Source organism: Muntiacus reevesi, chromosome 19, assembly GCF_963930625.1.
Source record: "Muntiacus reevesi chromosome 19, mMunRee1.1, whole genome shotgun sequence".
In the NCBI taxonomy this organism is placed as follows: Eukaryota; Metazoa; Chordata; class Mammalia; order Artiodactyla; family Cervidae; genus Muntiacus; species Muntiacus reevesi.
In genome coordinates, this window is record NC_089267.1 from 36,885,260 (window position 1) to 36,908,739 (window position 23,480).

At 37.5% G+C, this 23,480-nt stretch overlaps 1 protein-coding gene across 3 annotated transcripts in view; it reads left to right on the top strand.

Moving 5' to 3' along the window:
- Positions 1-23,088, top strand: part of REV3L (REV3 like, DNA directed polymerase zeta catalytic subunit) — a 175,499-nt gene extending 152,411 nt beyond the window's left edge. For all 3 annotated transcript variants that reach the window (XM_065911638.1, XM_065911639.1, XM_065911640.1), the window contains 7 exons: positions 3,287-3,396; positions 8,509-8,623; positions 13,018-13,155; positions 15,259-15,449; positions 16,094-16,340; positions 17,984-18,193; positions 21,970-23,088. In XM_065911638.1, the coding sequence (XP_065767710.1) occupies positions 3,287-3,396; positions 8,509-8,623; positions 13,018-13,155; positions 15,259-15,449; positions 16,094-16,340; positions 17,984-18,193; positions 21,970-22,110 (1,152 nt within the window). In that variant the 3' untranslated portion in view covers positions 22,111-23,088. The remainder of the gene's footprint in view (positions 1-3,286; positions 3,397-8,508; positions 8,624-13,017; positions 13,156-15,258; positions 15,450-16,093; positions 16,341-17,983; positions 18,194-21,969) is intronic.
- Positions 23,089-23,480: the final 392 nt, after the last annotated feature.

Genomic DNA, 23,480 nt, shown 5'->3' on the forward strand with positions numbered 1-23,480 from the left:
GCTTTCAGATCATAATTGAATTAAACTAGAGATCAATAAGGGGAAGGCGATGGCACCCCACTCCAGTACTCTTGCCTGGAAAATCCCATGGACGGAGGAGCCTGGTAGGCTGCAGTCCATGGGGTCGCGAAGAGTCGGACACGACTGGGCGACTTTACTTTGACTTTTCACTTTCATGCATTGGAGAAGGAAATGGCAACCCACTCCAGTGTTCTTGCCTGGAGAATCCCAGGGACAGGGGAGCCTGGTGGGCTGCCGTTTATGGGGTTGCACAGAGACGGACACGACTGAAGCGACTTAGCAGCAGCAGCAGAGATCAATAACAGAAAGATAGCTGGAAAATTCCCCAAATATTTAGAGATTAAATAGACGATTTCTAAATAATACATGGGTCAAAGGAAAGAAATCTCAAGAAATTTTTAATTATTTTGAACTAAATGAAAATAGAACTTATCAGTTTGTGGAGATCAGCAGAAACAGTACTTAGAAGGAAATTTATAGATTGAATGCATCTAAGCTTGATCTGAAAGGATACATGCATGCCAATGTGCATTGTGGCACTGTTTACAATAGCCAAGACATGGATGCAACATAACTGTCCATTGGCAGAGGAATGGATAAAAAAGATGTGGCACTTATATACTATGGAATATTACTCAGCCATTAAAAAAAGTGAAATAATTTCATTTAGAGCAACATGGATGAATGTAGAGGGTGTCATACTGAGTGAAATAAGTCAGACAGGAGAAATATTGTATGACATCCTTTATATTTGGAATCTAAAAAGAATGATACAAATGAACTTACATACAAGACAGAAAGAGACTCACTAGAAAAGGAACTTTTATAGTTGCCAGGGGAAGGGATTAGTAAGTTTGGGATGGTCATGCACACACTGCTATATTTAAAATGAATAACCAGCAAGGACCTACTGTATAGTATATGGAACTCTACTCAATGTTATGTGGCAGCCTGGATGGGAGGGTAGTTTGGGGAAGAATGGATACATGTATATGTATCGCTGGTCCCTTGGCTGTTCACCTGAAACTGTCACAACATTATTAATCAGCTATATCCCAATACAGAAGGAAACGTTAAAATACTAAGCATAAAACTCTCAACGCCCATCCATGTTGCTGCAAATGGCAAGATTACCTTCTTTTGTATAGATAAGTAATATTTCATTGTATATAAACTACATTTTCGTTTTCCATTCATCCATCACGGACACTTAGCTTGTTTCCATGTCTTGGTTGTTGTAAATAACACTGCAGTGAACATGGGGATGTAGGTATCTTTTCCAGTTAAGAGTTTTTTCCTTCAGATAAATACCCAGAGGTGGAATTGCTGGATCACATGGTGGTTCTACTTCCAATTTTTGGAAGAACCTCCATACTGTTTTCTATAGTGGCTGCACCAATTTACATTTCCACCAACAGTGCACAAGGGTTCCCTTTTCTCCACATCCTTACCAGCATTCTTTTCAGAGAATTTTTACTTTAAATATTTTTCTTATTATGACTTTTCAGGATCCCAGCCATTGCCTAAATTGTGAAACCAATTAATTTTTCTTCTTTTTAAATCCATTCTCTTAGCCCTATAATGTTTTTTATTAGGAACTGTTGTACAAAGTAACAGAATCAGTTTTAATGTAATTCCCACTCCTTTCTTCTCCCCCAGTGCTCAGCGGTGCCCCTCCCTCTTCTGCCCGAATCCTTCACAGTGCATGGACCTCAGGGCCAGCTGCAAGAGTTCTGACTCTTCCAGGTGTAGTTTAAATGGGTCAGAGTAGATGGCAGGAGGCAGACATTAGGATCAGTGTATGTGTGTATTGATTTGTATGTGTAGATCTCAAAATCATATTTGACTCTAACTCTCGATGACTTGCCCATTTAACTATTTGCTATCACATATTTTTATCTTGTGAAAGTGGCAAAACACAGATTGAATATTTTATTTAAACTTGAATTTCAATTAGATGACATGATTGATTCTTTTAATGTATTAGGTTGTAGTTCATATTCTCAAGGTTTTCTAATGCACAAAAGGTCTCAACAGGATTTATTATCTTAATTTAAAAACCAAATTAAGTTTCTGTGATCAGTTTATTTATTCCTTTGTTCATATACTTAATATTTCCTTTGTAAACATCTTTAAATAGCCTTTTAATTATTACTCAGTCCTGCATTTAGTTCATATAATTCATATTTTACAGTAAAATGGGAAAGATCATTATAAATACTATTTGCAAAAGTGCATAATTCTTACTTTAAAACTTTAAAAAGTAATGTTCCATTTATGCTGAACAGCAGTTTCCCCAGCCTTTAACTTTAATGAGTTTAATAAATGAAGCAGCAGTGCTATACTAGCCTCCTTAATTTATTTAACTATGAAATATAATTAGCTTGCTTCTCATATTTGTCAAGATCCACCATCTTTTTTGCTTTGTCAGCTTATGCCATGATCGTTGTTAAAACTCACCAATCACCAATGAAAGAACACTTGTTAGACATATATGTGCTTACCTGATTTAAATTGAACACTGTGATGTATTTTCCATCATATAATTATGCATTTCTCTTTGCATTCAGCATTAATATAAAAATTATGTATAACCAATCACTGAGATTTAGGTTCAGCATAAACTTTTTTTAATTAATTGATTTTAATTGGAGGCTAATTACTTTACAATATTGTAGTGGTTTTTGCCATACATTGACATGAATCAGCCATGGGTGTACATGTGTTCCCCATCCTGAACCCCCCTTGCCTCCCTCCCCATCCCATCCCTCAGGGTTGTCCCAGTGCACCGGCTTTGGCTTTGAGTGCTTTAATGATACTGAAAGAAATTATTGTAACACTCCCAACAGAAAAATTTTGAAAGATATACATGCACACACATGCATATACATAGTGTGGTCTCCTGCCGGCATAAATACATATTAGAAAGTCCTTGAATAAATAAGGTTTATTCTTCTAGGATCAAATATAGCTATCCTTGTATACAGTGCAGTCCATTGTACTTACTGATACACTCACACAGGCAAGTCTGTATGTTGATTGGTTTCTTCTTCTAAATTATTCACCACCCCACTTTCTTCTTGCGTACTTGAAGAAGGAATAATGAATGGCACTGGTGACTGTTTTGTTTTCTTTTCAGTGTTCTTTTCTCCTTGTTTCATTTTTAGAAATATTCAGTAATGAAAATTAAGTATTATACATTAAAGTCTATTGTCTTATACTAAACTCTATTAAGAAATTTTTTCCAATGTGTTTGTACCAACAGGTTGGTGATAGTATTGTTCACAAAGCCAGAGAAACTTTGGAACGAGCTATTAAACTAGTGAATGATACCAAGAAATGGGGTGCCAGGGTTGTCTATGGTGATACTGACAGGTAATGAACTTTCTGTTTTGTAGTTGTCCTTTTGCATCTCTTCAGATATTCATTTCAGTGTTTGAAATGCCTTAAGGGTAATCCTTCCTAAGAACAGAATTCTATCTACGTTCTCTCCAGTTTTTGTGAGCCAAAGACTGTGAAGATTCCCATGGCATCTCTCCAGGTAGCAAGTATGTAGATATGATGGTGGGTTAGTTGTGTCCAACTCTTTGTGACCCTCTGGACTGTGGCCCACCAGGCTCCTCTGTCCATAGGAGTCTCCAGGCAAGAATACTGGAGTGGGTTGCCATTTCCTTCTCCAAGGGCTGGATGTTCCTAACCCAGGGATCAAATCCACATCTCCTACATTGGCAGGTGGATTCTTTACTGCTGAGCCATCTGGGAACCCCTAAGTATTTAGATAGGGATCTGTAAAAACTGTATATACAGGAGTCTAGTCTGTGTAAACAAAGAGTTTTTCATGTGAAGAATTCCTCAGAAAGCTGCTGGTCTCTGAATTTAAATATATATCTTAAAATAATCAAACTGTTTTTGAAAGACAGTTGCCAAAGGTATGAGTGGTTCACTTTTCACTGGGCCCCAAAATCTGTTGCCCTTCTTACCTAAACAGTTCATGTAGGTAAATACAGTTTTTGCATTGATTCCAGAGGCTCAGACTTCCTAAAGCCCATCATCCATGAGCTGACAAAGGATAGGACTGCCTTTGAATCCTAAAAATAACCTCAACCTGGCTTACTTTGATATTTTTCAGGGCCTAGTTATTTATGTAATATCCTACTTATATGACTTATTAAAATTTTTCTAGAATATAGGGTTTATGCAAGTTTCTTGGAGTCTGAAATTTTCTTTTCATATTAAAGGCTTAAAGTCACAGTGTGATCATTCTAAGAGCACTTGCCTCAGGAGATCTGATCACTTTACAGTGCAGTGGACCTGTCAGAAATAATGCTTCTAATCACTGAAAATAGCTTCCAGCTAATCTTTAAACAGCATTTAATCTTCTCCAGTTTTTTAGTGCACATAAAATCAGCATAATCATATTCATGCTGAATAAGACCTTGCCCTCACATAGCAGCTATTTCATTATCAACAGGTGGGGATAGTTTCAAGTTATCCAGGCCCCATTTATCCATAGTCTCTACTGTTCCCCATCAAAAGCCACTCCTCACTTTGAGTATTTCACTGCTCTGTAAAACTACTTCTGCTGAGAGGTCTAGCAAAATAAAAATTACTGGGACATAGTTTTCCAGAGCGACTCACAAAATAATTAGGAAAGAGGAGAAAAACTTTAAATTACTGAATTTAATTCAGGGTCATAAACGTCAGTGGTTGACAACACGCACCCAGAATCAGAAATTGGCATGATTCTGATTGTAGTTATGTTGTTGAGCCTTTTAAGATTTTTAGGAAATCAAACAAATCAAAAAACACAGAATGTCAGACTGGAAGAGGACTTTTGGGTCAGAGTTTCCATGTGGGTGGCAGAAAACCCTAGGAGGCCCATTCTCAGGTGCTCTTTAGGAGCAGGTTCCCTTGGCGTAAGAAGTGTGTCTGAGATTGCCCAACTAGTAAGACCTAGAGCTCAGATGGTAAAGAGACTGCCTGCAATGCAGGAGACCTGGGTTTGATCCCTGGGTCAGGAAGATCCCCTGGAGAAGGGAATATCTACCCATTCCCAGTATTCTTGCCTGGAGAATTCCATGGACACAGGAGCCTGGTGGGTACAGTTCATGAGGTCGTAGAGTGCCAGACGTGACTGAGCAACTTTGACTACTACATCAGATATCACAGATTTTTTTATGATTCTAATCAATGAAATGTATTTGCAGTATCATTAGAACTTTTGATCACCATTCACCATCTGATTCATTCAGTAATGCTTACTGAAATATACTGAATGAGGACAATTTACTCTAGGACATGCATTCTCAACAGTAATAACATTGCCCCAACAGAGTACAAATCGGTCCTTGAGGAGCAAACCGCTTAGATAGTACGGTGGATCTGGGCCCCACAAAGATCAGCTGTACCCAACAGTATTTTATTCCTTATTAATTACTTTCTCTTGTTAAATTTACTTTTAACTTTTTTTTTGGAGAGGACAGTAGTGATACCATAGTGAGAAGCACTGCTCTAGGGATAACAGATGAATGCTTGATGGAAGGAAAGTTCTTTCTCAAGAGTGAGATGTGGAGTCACTTTCTAGCTATGCTCCTGATTGCATGGCCATCAAAAAATCACTTTAGCCTCTCTCAGGCTATCATCAGACCACATCTTATACATGATGATGAATGACCATTGGCTCCCTCCAGTTTCTGCTGATTTTATGAATCTTGGAGTCTAGCTAAGGAAAATCGGTTACCATAGCATCAAAATTAGTCTGTCATAAGGGTGTTTCTTTCTCAAGAGCAGATATAATTGTGGTTCTCAACAATATCTGTCCCACCTTAGTGGGACAGACCTTCTTCCGTCAGCTATTGAAGCTCTCTCTAATAGTGGTTCTCAGGCAGGATAGGGAAGGACGTTTGACAACACACACGTCGAGGGCAGCAGAAGGGTGCTGGGGAAGGACAGCAAAAAGTCCCTCAGGAAATTAATCTGCGTGTAACTGAGAAAAGGCCTCCTGGGTGACTAATACCCCACTCAACTCTCCATCCCATGTGAAATGACAATCACTCCTTTAAGACAGTCTCTTTTGTAGGCTAGTCACCTTAATTCTGTTAAGTGACCAAAAACTCCCATTAATCCTGGTCAACTCTCTTGAAGCTTACCTCCAACTATAACTGACCAAAAGAGCATAGATGAACTCAAGTAAACCTACTAACACTGCTAGGTAAAATCTCAAATATTTATATTATTGTAATAATTTTTAACATGTATTTATAACTTTAATTTTTTATTAGCTTTATAAAGACATATTGTTTAACAAAGTACACAGTGTATATAGTTCAGCACACAAAGTGTATAGACACATGTAATCAGCTGCCACCCCAGTCAAGATGCAGAACATTCTGTCCCTGTTGAAGTTCTGCCATGCCCCACTGCAGTCAGTCCCTCATTTTCATCCCGTACCCCTAGGCAACCATTTACCTGATTTCATTTACCACAGCTTGGTTTTCTCTGTTCTAGAACTTAGAAATGTGTGTATAAACACTTTCCTCCATCATTGCATCTAAACATTTTAAGTATAATAATTTTTTTTTAAGTTTGGTATTTACATCTAAAGTAAAACATAGGACTTAGCTTAGTAAAACATATGCTTAGTCATATGCTTAGCATATGACTCAACAGTCCTACTCTTGATATATACCTAAGAGAAATGAAAGCTTCAGTCCACATAAACCCCTGATGCAACTCTTAATTGTAGCTTTATTGATAGTCCAAAACTGCAGTCCAAATGTTCATCAATGGATGAATGAACAAATGTGACATATCCATATAATGGAATACTATTCAGCATTAAAAGGGAACTAGTTAGTGTTACTTCAGCAATATGGGTATATGTCAAAATTATGTTGAGTAAAAGAATCCCAACATAAGTATATTAGCTTTGTATATTATATAAAATTCTTGAAAAAGCAAAATTATAGTAACTGAAAGCAAGTTGTGTTGCTTGGGACCCAAAGTGGAGTGGAGAATTATTGCAAAGGAATACAAGGGAATTCCATGGGGTCATGAAAATGTCTTGTATCTTGATTCTGGTGGGAGTTACACAGATGTGTTAGTTTTCTAGGGCTATCACAGATCTGGTGGTTTAAACACAGAAATTTACTCTCTTAACAATTCCGACTGAAGTCCAGGATGGAAGCGTGCATTAGTAGGTGTGGTTTCTCCTGAAGCCTCTCGGCTTGGCTTGCAGGTTGCCACCTCTTACTCTGTCCTCACATGCCCTTTCCTCTGTTCATGTGCAGCCTTGGTGTTTCTTTGTTTAGTTTCCTCTTCCAAAGATACCAGATTAGGCTCACCCTAACCACCTAAATTAGAGCCACATTTTAACTTAATCGTCTCTTTTAAGGCCCTGTCTCCAATTACAGTCACATTCTGAGATACTGGGAGTTAGGGTTTCAACATAGAACTTTAAGGGACACAGTTCAGCCCATCACAAGTCTTAAACATTTGTCAGTATTCATAAACTATAAAATTACAGTACATTCATTTCATTATATGCAAATTGTATCTGTATATACTACTGGTGGCATTATACATCATAAATAGCTTTCTGCAAAAAAAAAAAATGCTTTCTGGAATTCAGTTTCACATTATCTTTCAGAAAATACTTTTAGTGTATACCATTTATCTGGAAATTCTACTTTTAGGAGTTTATTCTAAGAACATGGAAATGTTTACTGTAAACTGTTTACTGTTACATGTGAAATATTAGAAAAAAATTTACTGTTTACTGTTACATATGAAATATTAGAAAAAAAATTAATGACAGTATCCATACATTGAAATACAGAACTGTTAAAATAATATAAAAGAATTAAACGTGGGCAATGTTCATAGTACACTATTAAATGAAAGGGGAAAGTTATCAGACTTTATAACCTGTGACCCCAAATGAGAAAAGATGTACAGGTGTACACAAAAGATGCACAGATTCTCTAGTGTCTTTGAACAGTGAGATCATAAGTGGCTGTCTTGTTTGTGCCTTTTGCTGTTTGCTAACTGTTCTTCAGTGAACATGTTTTATATATGTGTGTTCTTTTCCTAGTTGGGCGGTTCTGAAAGGAAATTTTCTCCCACATCACAAGTAAATTCTCCATTTCTTTCTAATCACATCTTTTATTTTGTGACTGACATAACTGTGTGTCATAAAAAGCCATAAATGTATAGGAATGACTTAGGACCTTCTTGGCAGCTGTACTGACCGGTCTCTGTGTAGCTAAACTAGAAACATGAGATGCTTTCAGGATCTGTAACAAGATACATCATGGGTACACAAGGCAAGGGTGATAAAACAAGAAAGCTCAGATAGGAAGCAACTTAATAAGGAAGAGTAAGGGGGAAAGGTTTTCCCTGGTATTATAGTATTAGGCAGGAAAATAATTATTGATGAGAATTTGTTGCAACTTCCTCATTACCCTACTCTATTTTTAATCCTCTTAGTATGTTTGTGCTACTGAAAGGAGCCACTAAGGAGCAGTCTTTTAAGATTGGGCAAGAAATTGCTGAAGCCGTAACTGCTACCAACCCTAAACCAGTGAAATTGAAGTTTGAAAAGGTAAGAGAAATGTAATACTAAAAATCACTTATAAAATTCACATACCTTCTAGAGATTTCTGATTTCTTAATACATTTTCAGGGTATACAGGTCTGTGAAAGTGTTAAAGTATTTTTCCATTAGTTTGATATAGTTTTTACACAAAATTTTTTAGTAGTATCTGATACAAAGAAATGAAAAGACTGTTGCACTAAACTATCGATGTGCAGCCCCAAAGTTCATGGTATAAAACAAGCACCATTTTATTACGCTCCCAGATTTTATGGGCCAGGAATTCAGAAAGGGTACAGCTGGATGGCACTTCTCTGCTCCATGATGTTGGGGTCCTCAGCTGACAACGCAGGACTGATCCCCTGAAGCTTGCTCACTGCTCACTCCCACGTCTGAGGTTGATGCTCGCTGCTGTTTGGGACACCAGCTGGAACACCTGCACGTGGCCTTTCCCTGAGGCTACTTGCTCTTCCTCACAGCGTGATGCCTGAGATCTAGGAATGAACATCCCAAAGAGAACCAGATAAAAGCTGCTTTGCTTTTTACGACCTAGTCTCAGAATCATACAGATCATAGCCTATCTAGATATGAAAGGGAACATAAGCCCCCATCTCTTAATGGGAAGAATGTCAGTCACACTGTCAGAAGGCTGTGTCTGAGAGGAGTGTTTCTTTGGAGAATGCAGTTTGCCACAAGGGCCTTCTGCTGTTTTCACTGTACCTTAGATATGAAATATGCATTTACTTCTTTCTATAGAAAAGATACTGACCTAGGAGCATGTGGAATGCAAAAACACAGTCCTGCCCTCTAAGAGCCAGGAGTCTAAAAGGAAAGATTAGAAGTGTATGTAAATGGTCTTTTATTGTAAACCTAGGGAGCAGTCTCCCTAAGCACTATAAGAGTGCAAAGGAAAGGAGGTGCTGTGTCCCTCTAGGCCAGGTGGGGAGACTCCCCACAGGAGCTAACGCTGCAGTGTGTCTCAGAAAATGGTTAGAATCTCAGCCATGCAGCTGCGGTACTGCAGTCCTTCTGCACAGAAGAAAATGGCATATATGGGAGTACGGAGTAGCAGAAGTCTGAGAGAAAAGAGTTGAAACCAGGCTACAGAGTGTCTTGAGTGCCAAGCTAAAGTGTTTAAACTTTATTCAGTAAAGTTTATCAAACAAAAGCATGGCAGAGCCTCTTAGGGAGGATTGACCTCACAGTGGTTTGGAGATGGATGTGGAAGAGAAGAATCTCAAGATAGGATGCCTGTTACAACCTGTATATACTAAAGTAGGGGGATAAACTAGTGAAAATAAACAATTCAAGAGATACTGAGAAAGAAGGATGGGCAGGAATTAAAAGTTTTTTAGCAGAGCAGGTGTGGAAAAGAGAAAAGAGGGAGATGAGAACCAAACATGACTCCCAAATGTTTATTATGCACCTGCTCTGAAGCAAGAATTGTGCTAGGAGAGATTCAGAGAGGACTTGGGTTTGGTATCTGCCCTGAAGAGTGAGCATTCTAATTGGGGTGAGAGGGGGAGGAACAATTAGAGAAGAGTGATGCCGAATGCTATTCTGGGAGTATGTGATGCTGTGGACATTCAGCCTGTCTAGCAAAGTGAAGAGCATGGTGTCATTAGAAACTAACACTGGATGTGAAATTTTACCTGAAATAGATTACAGGCCTAAGCATAAAAGCAAAAACTGTACAACTTCTCAAAGAAAACAAACCATTTGTTAAGAATTGCGAGGCATTGTTCATGAATATTGGTCTGTAGTGTTCTTTTGTTTTTGTTTTCTGCTTGTATTGTCTTTGCTTTGGGGACAGGGTAAGAAAAGCTGACCTCATGAGTTGGAAGTATTTCCGCTTCTACTTTCTGAAAGAAAAAGTGCATAAGATTGGTGCAGTTTTTTCTTAAATGGTTGATAAAATTCATCAGTGAAGCAGTCTAGTCCAGAAATTTTATGGGGGAGGGAGGATTTTCAATTATAATTTAAATATCTCTAATAATTCAGGTTCTCTTCTCATGTCAGTTTTAAAATTTGTGATTGTCAGTGAGTTTGTCCATTTCTCTGAAGTTACCAAATTTATTGGCATGAATTATTTGTACTTCCTTAAAGTGATTTTGGTATCTGTAAACTCTGGTTACATCCCACCTTTTACTTTTGATATGGATAATTTATGTTTTTCTCTTTTTCCTCATTCTAGCTAGAGGTTTAACCATTTATAGAACTTTCTAAAGAACCATTTCATTAACGTCCACTCTATTATGTCCTTTCTTTAGGATTAGTTTGCTTCTCTTTTCCTGTCTTCTTAATTTACAAACTTGAATCTAAACAAATTTTTAATATAAGCACTTTAAAGATATAAATTTCTCTCAAAGCACCAGTTTAGCTTCAAATTTTGATATCTTGTGCTTTTATTATTTTGATATCTTTTGGTGGTGGTGGTACTCAGTCGTGACTCTCTGCACCCCGCGGACTGTAGCCCACCAGGCTCCTCTGTCCATGGGATTCTCCAGGCAAGAAACTGGAGGGGGTTGCTTTTTCCTCCTCCAGGGGTCTTCCTGACCCAGGGATCGAACCTGAGCGTCCTGCACTGCAGGCGGATTCTTTACTAGAGTCTCCAGGGAGGCAGAAGCCACCTGGGGCCTTGCGCTTCAGCGATGACGATCTCTAGGGTATTCACAAGTGTGCTGCTTAAGTTCCAGATAGTTAATATTTCCAGGTAGCTTTTTGTTACTGATTTTAATTCCATGTGGTAAAAGAACATAGTCTATATCATTTCAGTGCTTTTAAATTTGTTAAAGTTCATCGTTTGGTCTAGCATATGGTCTTTTTTTTTTTTTTTTTTTGGAGTCTGCTGGGTCTTTGTTGTGACCACGCAGTCTTTCTCTGTTGGCGGCCAGCTGGGGTAGCTCTCTAGTTGCAGTGCACGGGCTTCCCGTTTTGTCGTCTTGTCTTCTGGCACGCAGGCTTTAGTAGCTGCTGCAGGTGGGCTTCTCCTGAACCGGGGATGGAACTGGTGTCTGCTGCACTGCGAAGTGGATTCTTAACCACTGGACCACCTAGGAAGCCCAGCATGTTCCCCTGTGACCTTGAAAATCCCTGTGTATTCTGGTTATTGGGTGGAATGGTCTACAGTAACACTTAGGATAATTAATAGTGTTATTGAAGCCAACAATAACAATTTTGCTGACTTTGTCTGTTTCTAGGAGAGAGGGCCAAAGCATCAAATACAATCACAGATTTGCCTGTTTCTTGCTTTTAGTTCTGCCACTTTATATTTCATGCATTTTGAAGTTTTCTTATAGGCTATATATACATTTATGGTTATTTATCTCCTTGATGAACTGATATTTTTAACTTCGATAATATCCTTTGTTTGGAAATCTACTTTTTCTGATATTATATAGCCACTCCAGCTTTGTTTTGATTAGTATTAACAATTGTATCTTTTTTTCCTAAGCTTTGTATTCTTTTTTATTTAAAACAGATTTCTAGTAGAAAGCATGTTGTTGTATCTCTTTGATGGGATCTAATCTGATCATTCCTGCCTTTTACAAGTTACATTTTCTTTTCACATTTTCTAACACCAGTTTTCCACTTTTTACACCACTTACATTTAATGTGATTACTGATACAGCTTGGGGCAGAAGAAAGAACCAGATTGGTAATATAAAAAGGGGTGGAGACACATACCCATTCATCCAGGAATTCCACTTCGAGGGATTTACCCTTCGAATTAATCCATGCAAGGTTGTTCATAGGAACACTATTTGTAATTCCAAAAGACTGAAAACATCCTAAATGATGCAGAGTAGGTAACTGGTTAAAAAATTTAATATACCCTCATAAAATGGACTGCTATGTAGCTACAAAACAAAATGAACTTTCTGTTCAGAGTGATTTCTCTCCAAGATAATTACCAAATGAAGTAAGCAAAGTGCAGAGTGAGGTGGAAGGTAAGCTACCCTATGTGTATAAGTACATGTACTTAGAATATCTCTGGAAGAACATACAGGAAATCAGTAACAGAGGATGCCTCTATGGAGGGAATGCTAGACTCTTTATTGTATATTCTCTTGTAACTTTTTAATTTGTACCATATGTAGGTGTTACTGAAATTTTTTAACTGTTTAAAGAGATATGACTGACTCTGAAAGAGCAGTGTCAGCTGAGGAAGGAGCAAAATTGGTGGTGCAAGTTAAGACAACTCATTTTGTGTGCTTTGTCCGCCAAGTGTTGTTCATGAATTTATTGGGCCCTCAGCCGTATTTAGAATTTTCTTAAAATTGACATCTGGTTAAAGAGAGGAAAAGACATATAAAAAGATGTTCGTGAAAAAAAAAAAAAAAAGATGTTCGTGGTTGGGAGGAAAGTGGTTATTGAGAGACATTTTATTAATTTCATCACAGGTATATTTGCCCTGTGTCTTACAAACAAAAAAGAGGTATGTGGGTTACATGTATGAAACACTGGATCAAAAGGACCCAGTATTTGATGCAAAAGGAATAGAAACAGTGAGAAGAGATTCCTGCCCTGCTGTTTCTAAGGTAAGTTTTACACTATCTTGTTTTCATCTTTTAGAAATAAGTGGCAAAGAAAGTGGTAAACATCCTTAAGCAAATATCTAGGTGGAAGAACTGTATAGACTATATGACTATGTCTAACTAAAAGAGAAACTGTATTATTTTTTGAATTTCATTTGTAATGGAAGCAGCTTATTTAAGTCCTTAGTTTCTGACCTCTCCCACACCTTACCTTTTACACAGTTGCTAAAAAAGCAACACTTGACCTTGATAAAAATTTACTGCCTAATCATCTAGAGATGATATGATATTTTATAATGTGGCAACACCCAAAAGCTGTGAAGCAGAATAAAGAAGAGACAATGAACAGAGAAATTTCCTAAGTAAACTAATCCATCTTAGATTAACTGAAATTCTGTTTACTTGGGTTACCAAATGCAAGTTAGGGAGATTTCTGAACACTGGTATTATAAATTACCTAAGTTTCTCAACCACAGTAACTTTAGTCATAGTATTTTTTATTTCTTTTTTTCTTTATTCAGGCCCATATTCGTTCTGTAACAAACCAAAAATAATTACTGTCAATCTCTTATGCTTTTAATGCTTTCATAGGACTCAGTGTGTAGAGAATAGGAAATGGCAGCCCACTCCAGTACTCTTGCCTGGAAAATGCCATGGACAGAGGAGCCTGGTGGGCTACAGTCCATGGGGTCACATGAGTCATCCATGACTAAGTGACTTTCACTTTCAAAGGAGAGAATGAGAAAGAAAAGAAAAAAGCATCATCTAACAATCAGAGATTTGGTTCTGAAGGACAACTGTTATTACGATTTCTGGAGAAGATCAGATTTTTTAGTGCTCATGTATAGGTTTTTTCCTTTCCTGTAGTATTAAAGGCCAAAGCTGAAAGAGTATTCTGTGTATCTGTGAAAATCAAAGTGCATACCAAGTATTTGATCCCACGGGGACTGACTTATTAGTACTTGCCCAGCCTTGGGAAAACCTACATGATGCACCAGGCCCCTTGGGGGCACGTTCAGTCTCATAGAAAAGAGTAGCCTTTCAGGATCAGGAACTGCAGTTTCATGGTAGAGAAGTTTTATAACTGACATCAAAAATATTTTGGAAAACAATTATGTTCAAAATTTAAAATTAAATGAGAAATGTATGCCTTAAAAAGACACAAAACCAAAGTCTCAACTCCTTGCAGACTGCTGATTAGAAGCTTCAGGGATTTTCACAACATAAATCTTTGTTTTGTGTGCTGTTTATTCAAACAAATTAATTCAACAATGTGCAATAAAGGTTTTCTCAAAGCAAAAAAAAAAATGTGTAGAGTGCTATTCTGTTTATACCATATGAGAGCATTAAAAGCATAGGAGATTAACAGTAATCAAACCTATATATCATATATGTAACATTATATAAATTTGAGATATATTTCATACTAGTTTCTGGAAAGATACTATCCAGTGCATTCTTTCTCTGAGAGAAGAATGGTACTTTAGCTAAGTTAGCAAATTTCTTGTGTAAAATACGTATGGATTCCAGTACTCAAAATAAGATGCAGAGCTTTCACCTGGAACTAATTTAAATTCATTCCACTGTATGTCAGTCATTTTCCAATAGAAATACTGCAGCACAGAAAATTCTGTCACAGTTTCTATTTACTGACATTATAAAAAGGCAAAAGACTGGCTTTTCTTTCACTCCTTGGTGATGTTTAAACTTCTTTCTGTCCACCTGAATCCAACCCTTTCTATAACAGAGTAAATAAAAAATAATACATGAAAATCATGTCTGGCTTTCTGTGCCTAGAGTACTCTTGGCTATATAAGACAACTTAAATGTTTCATGTTGCTCACCACACACAGCAAACACTTCATCTGCATGTCATTCCAATATGATTTTCCTCAAACTACATAATCTGTTTTTAGAAATAGCAAGCTAAATCTCCAAATAATTTCCAGTTTCAATAATTTTTTATTATCCATTCATTGTAAATAGCAGATTGTTTAGGTAGATCAGGAAGTTTTCTGGTAGTTATGTAAGTGAAAGTGTAACAGCAGTGATGAAATATATTATAGGATATTTTACCCTTACGAGCCTATCCATTTTTTTTTTAAGATACTTGAGCGTTCTCTGAAGCTGCTATTTGAAACAAGAGATATAAGTTTAATTAAACAGTATGTTCAACGACAATGTATGAAGCTTCTGGAAGGAAAGGCCAGCATACAAGATTTTATCTTTGCCAAGGAATACAGAGGAAGTGCCTCTTACAAACCCGGTGCCTGTGTGCCAGCCCTGGAACTCACAAGGTAACGACGCGCACAGCAGCCCAGCCCACAGTGCCTGCTCAGTGTGGTTCCAGGGTTCTGAGTGGAGCAGATGAGAAGACCTCGTCCACAGGCACAGATCCACAGCTGTCTGTGCTCCCACCCACGTGAAGCCTTACTAACCTGAGTGGGTGACCCCCAAGTGCTGCAAGCTCTGAAGTGGGATAAAGAGCTCCTCTTCTGGCCTTCCCTGCAAAAACCATTCAGTGAAACTGTAATCTGTTACAGAGCTGGGAGTGATTGTTTTTCCCATAGCAGAATCATAGGTCATCCTCAATATGGATCCTACACAGCAGTAAGGTGGTGTCATTCTAGAAGGAAATCATCTGATCAGCTAAATTTTCTCTTATCTTTTAGATTTATGATAGTTAATTTAAACTAGTTGATATCTGCCAACTCATACTGTTCTCCAGGTAACAGTAATTTACAGGGTAAGTTTTATTAAACTCTTAGAGCATATCCACCTGGTGCTAAGTGAAGTATATATGGTTGTCAGTTAAAACTACTTTGAAGGTTCCCCTTGTCAATTTCTCATGGCTTGATTATTGTTTAATTCTCATTTCATTTTCTGAAGAGATGACTTCCATGACAGTCTTTGAGTGACTGTTTCATTTGGATTTAAATAGGAAAATGCTTACTTACGATCGGCGCTCTGAGCCTCGAGTTGGGGAGCGAGTACCATACGTCATCATTTATGGGGCCCCTGGAGTACCACTTATCCAACTAGTAAGGCGCCCCGTGGAGGTCCTGCAGGACCCAACTCTGAGACTGAATGCCACTTACTATATCACCAAGCAAATCCTTCCACCCCTGGCCAGAATCTTCTCTCTTATTGGCATCGATGTCTTCAGCTGGTATCATGAATTACCAAGGGTAAGCCTACTGAACAGTACCTGTGCGATGACTCCATAGAGAATTCACTTAACGTTTTCAGTAGAACTAAAGCTTTTATTTACATGCTATCAGAGCAGAGCAAATCCTTTATTATCCTAAACCAACAAAGGTGCTATACTTTTCCTGGTTTCATCTTTTACAAACACCTTCCCAGCTTCTGTCAGATTAGCCAAATTATAGAAGATTAAAATAAATCCCATAGCTACTTCAGTGGTAAACACTTAACTATAAAATATCACAAACAGCAAATAAAAATGAAAGAGAGCAGAAATTCCTTCAAAATGGGTGTTTAAGAAATATATAAGCTCTAATAGCTAGACATAGTTCTGTAGAAACCAGAGTAAAGAATATTAAAAAGTATCATCTTACTAAAATAAAACATGCGGTGTGAAATCTTACCAAAGGGAGTTTTGCCTGAACTCCTCTTTTCTTAGTTTATCCCCATCCTAGCCCTGAAGGAACAATGTGTGGTTCTGTAACAACCAGGGATACATTACTCTAGGAAAGTAGCAGTTGTTATCTGATGTTTACAATTAGGTCTGCTCAGCCATTTGCTCAGACTATGAAAGCCTGAGAGTATTCAGGAAAATTGATATAAGTTAGTACTTAAATTGTTTTTACTGGGAAACTGAGGGTGAAGCTGTGCTTCAGACAGTCTGCTGGCCAGCATCTGTAACACTGGGCCCTGGCTCTGCACCACAAAGCTATTAGTGTTTTTCATTACATCAGCAGCAAGAATGTTCAGCCAGTGGCATTTATAAAAGGCTAACCTAATAACTTTGGTGCAGAGTGACTTGTAAGACACCAGGGGAATACACCAAGGGTATGATGGTGAGAGGATAATGTTATTGCAGTGTGAAAAGAGTATCAGAGGACAGATCTCTGAAACCCTTATCAACTTCAAAGAAGGAAGCTTAGGTAACATGTATCTAATTTCATTTGAAATGCTCCAGGTTTACTTTTGCTTGAATTTTGCACCTTAATGCTTAATAGGTTAATTTTTTACCTTGCTTCCATGGCCAAAACTGTGCAGTCTTCAACAGTATCCACTCTGCACCTGGATTTCCTCCTTTGTCCTCCCTGATCTCCTTTGCCCCCTGTAATTTCATACATCTACATATCGCAGCCAAAAAAACCGAGTGACAAGAAACTGTTTGTTTTTTATTGAGGTATAATTAACATACAATGTGATATTAGTGCCAGGTATACAATATAGTGATTTGACAATGAGACAATCACCATGATAAAATCCAGTTATCATCTGTTACCATTTAAAGTTACTGCAAAAAAATGAAGTTACTGCAATATTATTGACTGTATTTCCTAATCTATATAATATATCCTGATGACTTATTTACAACTGGAAGTTTGTACCTTTCTGAGACCATCCCCCCCCAAAAAAAGGAAAACAAAACAATATATCTGATGATACTAAAATATAAAGGAAGGACTTTATTCTTTTCTAAAGTCCCATTATCTAGAACAGTGCCTGATATATAGTAGCTATTTGGTAATTTGTTGAACACAGGAAATAATGCCTTAGTGATCCTGTAATTAGCATGAGAAGAGCCACTCTGCTATAAAGCTGGCTTAGACTTATTTCTGAATTGATGTTTATATAGATCCAGAAGGCCACCAGCTCCTCTCGAAGTGAACTTGAAGGGCGGAAAGGCACTATCGCACAATATTTCACTACCTTACACTGTCCTGTGTGTGATGACCTGACTCAGCACGGCATCTGCAGTAAATGTCGCAGCCAGCCTCAGCATGTTGCAGTCATCCTCAACCAAGAAATTCGAGAGTTGGAACGTCAACAGGAGCGACTTATAAAGGTACATCCTTGTTCAATAGACCCAGAATCCCAAGCAGTCAGTCTTCAGGGGAATGTAGTCAACTCCTGAGGGAGGTGTGGTGTGAGATGTGAAAGTGGAGTAAGAATTCTAAGTTAATGAATTTCTAAAATCCTGAAAATAGCATAATTGAACTACTAAAAACTATGTTTATTAGAACCATAGAACTATACTGTCCAGCCATCCAGTTTCTTTTATAGCAGTATTTCTAAAAAAAGCAAGTACTAATTGCTGTGTCTCCCATTTCTACTTACCATTCTCATAGAAATCTTGTTTTCTTAGAGAGTTGCTCGTCTGCTTGGAAGGTTTGCAGTTCTTAATGACTGATTATATCTTCTTATACCATCATGTTTCAAGTTACATTTTTAGCTTTCAGGAAAGAATAACAATCTTGTGGTGGAGTTTGTTTTGTCTTTTGATGAGCAACATATAAGGTTATTGAAATGTTTTAAAGCCAACCAGAGAGACAGTGTGATTTAGTGGAAAATGAATCCAGCAGATAGTAAGGACATCGGGTTTTCAGTCTGGACTCCATAGTATTGGCCATGTCCCTGGCCCCAGATTTCTCAGAATGCAGGTTGATGCTCTTTCGTAGGTCCCTACTAGCTCTTCTGTTGTGAACTCTCCTATACACTCTCTCCTAGCAGCTCACCTGCTCTAAAGTAATCCAGCCATAGTATGTAAAGGCCAGGCTCTGCACCATGCCCCTTCAAGGTAAAGAGGCTTTTGAACCAAGTCGGAGTATCCACAGCCTCCTAGAAGGACACTCCTAGCTGCCATGCAGGGCAACAGGACAGAAGCCATCTCTGGGGAGACGAGGCTGTTCAGAATTTGAATGGTTATAGAAGGATAGTTAAGGATGTTACAGACTGTTTCCTCTGCACCATCCTAGCCACTGTTCTGCATTGGCAGAAAACTCGTTAAGTTATATAGTTAGTCATTTAGAATGCAGTAAATGAATTTCATTAAGGATGGTAGCATCTGAAAGGTATGATTGTATTGATGCAACCATAGAAACCTAGCTTATTGAAATGATAAACTGACTTTTCCCTCTCCCCATCCATCTACTAAATAGTTCTTAAATAAATAAGAACTTTTCTGCTTCCCTTCTGTTATCATCCTATAGTCCAGCCACCATTATTTCTCCCTAAATTCCTGCAGCAGCCTCACCCTGACCCCACTGCCATCCTGTCCATTCTCAGCACTGTGGCTCGAGCATCCTTACCAGAGAGCAGATGACGACAGAGGCCCTGCCCTCTCTCACTGCTGAGTCAGCTGTCCTAGCTAGAGTCCAGCCTGGAGACAGCGTCTTGCTGAATGCACAGTTAAAGCAGCAGGAGGTCACTGCAGTGACTACTTTGTCCCAGCTTTTTTTAGCACCACAAAGTGGTGGTTGCACTTGGTACAACCACTAGTCACCGGGTGTCCCTACCTTCTGGTTTTTAGGTTCCTACCCCAATGGCAGCAACTTGCCCTCCTAGAGAATTCCCTAGTTGGCTTCTAGTAAAAGGTGCAGACATGGGCAGGGCCCCCAGAGCTCCTGAAGTCAGAGGCAGCTCCCTGGACCTGTCTTCTGCCCCCAGCAACATAGACTGTGCTAACTAGTTATGCCATCAGTTTAACCAGAACCCTCGTTCAATATTAGGTCTTATTTCTTATAAAAATGCAGTTTTAAAAGTAATGCTATTCATAAATAAGGGGTGGTTCATCTTTAAAGAGATATTTTAACTTTAGGATTGCTTTTTTCCTAAGAAAATTAAAATGTGTCTCCTGTACATAAATAACCTGTAGGAATTCTCACAAAGCAGAAATTACAGGAGATAAAAGGAGAAACTGTCAGAAACATTAGTAATAGTAAACAGCTCTCATACCAAGACAAGTCAAGTGATCAGAAATAAGTACAATTACTAAAGATCTAAACATTATAAGGCAACCTTTTGATTATATATCAAACTCTCTAACCCAAGGTTAGAGAATATGTCTTTTCAAGTTATAGAAAACATTTATATGAAATGTTAAATAATTGACATATCTTAGACTACAAAGAAAACCTTAATAAATTTCAGAAAGTAGAAATATTACAAACGTTTTATCAATACAGTTCTATAAAGCTAGTAAACTCAGAAAACAAAATGATCCTTCTATTTTGAAATTTTAACACTCCTTATTAAACAAACAGTACATACAAGATTCTAGACAGCCATGGCAGATCTCAGAGAAAAATTCATCACCTTAAACATTTAATTATAAACATAAAAAAAATTAAGCATCTAACTGAAAATTTTTCAAAAATCTAGAAAGTAAGCCAAAGGATAACAAAAGAAAAGGATCAATAAATATTAAAGTGGGTTTTTTTTGTGTTTGTTTTCTTAAGTATCTGTTAAAAAATAAGTTTCTAGGTTATGGTGTTTAAAGTTTTAAACATAACCTGTTCAGGGTTTAAATCACCAGTAAAGGATCTTGAAACTAAACATTAAGTTTAGCGAGACAAGTAATTCCATCCTGGTTTATTTATCAGACAAGGACAGAGTGCATAAATATTTATCAGTTTGTTCTGGCACCTGGATGTAGCTGCAGGACATGGAGCTGTAATACAGACATTCTATATTTAGGAGTAGCTTTAAGTCTCTTGGCAGAGATCTAATTGGTGCAAGTCTTCAGAATAGAACAGCACATTTAGTCTCCAGAAAGCACACGGAAGCTCGGGGTTTGTGGCAGTATCATAATACCGGGTGGGGTGACAGGGTGCTGAGAAAAATGGGCCCTGCAATCGACTGAAAAACACTGGGGCAGAGAACGAGTTCTTTTTTTTTCCCCTGTGAGCCCTCTAAAACAGAAGCTCTTAGATACAGACCAGAGAATTAACTAGAGCAGAGCTGACTTCTCTCTTAAAAGGTAATTAGTATAACAGCTCCTAATTGCTATCCCTTTTTAAAATCACTTGGATAAACTGTTCACATTAAAAATCACCCTGTATTTTCTTAACCCTTGGGGCCCTCACTAGTATCCTTTAAAGTTTTTCATGTTTTACCACTTTTAAACTGTGTGCGTGACTTGAGACCTTACATATTAAAATCTGATCACTGGGTAAGATATAATGCTTTTCTTTAAAAACTGCCTTATGACTTAATATTTTCTTTTAGATCAGTTCTCATACATCAGCAGCATCTGGGAGCCCTAAGATGTACAGATTCTTAAGCTCTCACACCCGAAGACGCTGCTTCATTGGTCTGGGATCAGGCTCAGACATTAGTCTATTTTTAAGCTCATGTACAGCCAGGGTTGAAACTATTGGTCTGTTCAGCTACTTTCAAAATCTTTGATATTTCCACCACCACCCCCCCAATACCAGCATTTTCTCTTCTGAAATAAGAAAGTGGATAACTTTTTTTATTAGCATATAAAATGTAGAGTAACTTGAAAAAACAGTGTACATAGCTAATTTAAGAGCCAGGCTTTGAATGGTAATTGGGTAGCCTGTTTTGTGAATCTTAATGCAATAGGATTCTACCATAAATGAAAGTTGCTTTCTGGGATTAAATGAATCCTTTAGGGAATTTCACGCTTTTGTGAGACAATATTCTTTAGAAACATCTCAACTTAAGGTTGGCTATGCTTCAAAAAGATGGAAACTAATGAAACTTTTCTGTAATATATGCCAGTAATTTGTGGTGGGTCACGAAGGACTATAAAAGTCTCCTGTTTACACATAGATAGAACCCATCCTATCGTTTGATGATGTCCTCCTGTTCTTTCAGATATGCAAGAACTGCACAGGCTGCTTTGATCGACATATCCCATGTGTTTCTCTGAACTGCCCAGTACTTTACAAACTCTCCCGAGTAAACAGAGAATTATCCAAGGCACCGTATCTCCGGCAATTACTAGACCAGTTTTAAATTGTCAATATCACAGAATTCCAGGTGCTATTTTCAGTGTTTACCACTAACTGTTGTGCATGGTGCTTTTTCAACTTCCATCGAGTCAAGTATGTTCATTGTCTGTCTATTATCTGAAGACTATGAAGACTTTTATGATAACTGAATTAAAAATCGTATTTGTTGATCTCTGAATAGCTCACTTCTTACAATGTACAAATTCCTCATCCTTTCACCTTTTTAACATTGTTTTATAATGCAGGTGTTGAATTTGCTCCAGTATGTGTAACATCTTGTAAATCCATTTGAGTAGATCGTATTTACTTCCCTGTGGAAGGAGCACTGAAAACCTCTTTAAAAAAAGACATTCGTGTTTTCCTTGAACTGTCTGTATCAAGACGTGTTACTTAGAGATACTCATTCACTTTATAATTTTGACTGCGAAATATTTTGTAAATACACTTTTTTACTTTTCAAACAACTGAGTAAAATAATGTGCAATGAATTTTATACAAATGATTTTCAAGTTGTTTGGTATATTTCCTCTAGGTTTTGCTTGACTCAGAGTAGAGTTGTTATTTTGATCAAACTGTGCAAACAATAGTACCATGTGTAGCATTTTGAAACATTATTTTCTAAAACCGCTGTCTTGCTTTAGCTATTAATGGGGCATTGTGAGGAACTGTGCAAAGACATTTTTGTTACAAACCTGTGGGCCTGTTGCAATACTTTAAAAATAAAAAATTTTATTCCATTTTTGCTTGTTTTGTATAGACATTTCTATTGCTTCTAAATATGCTTAAAATATTTTCTTTCCTTATGTACTGTACAGTTAATCTTATTTGCCATCATCTTGAACACAAAATGTGTATTTAGAATATTTGTATAACTGTATATAAAAAAAGAATTATGTGGTCAGTGCATTGTTTTCTAAACTGGAAATCATTTTGTTTTAAAAGTTAATAATGGAAACCATATTAAAATTGAATAAAATACGAAATGCAGCAGTGTGGTTTTATAAGTTGAATGCTCTTCATCTGTTCTATAAGCCTACATTAGTTACACCCTCCCTACCCGACCCCTTCTGAATTTTAATAAGGTAAATTTAACTCATATCCTAATTGATGCTGTAATTCCCTTACCCATACTTGCAGATTTTTTTTTTAAATGGGAGCAAAAGTAGTCTAGGAAATGTTTAGCTTTCATCATTCCAGAGTTTTAGTACATCTCCCATGTTCATTTAGATACAATGTCCAGAGGGAAAGCAAAAATTATATTAGTACTTCGTAAAAAATTATTTTCAATAGAAAAAAATTAATTTTAACATAGCTCATCTGATTATGCACTACAAATAAGTCTTCTATTTATATCATCTTTCTGATCAGAATAGC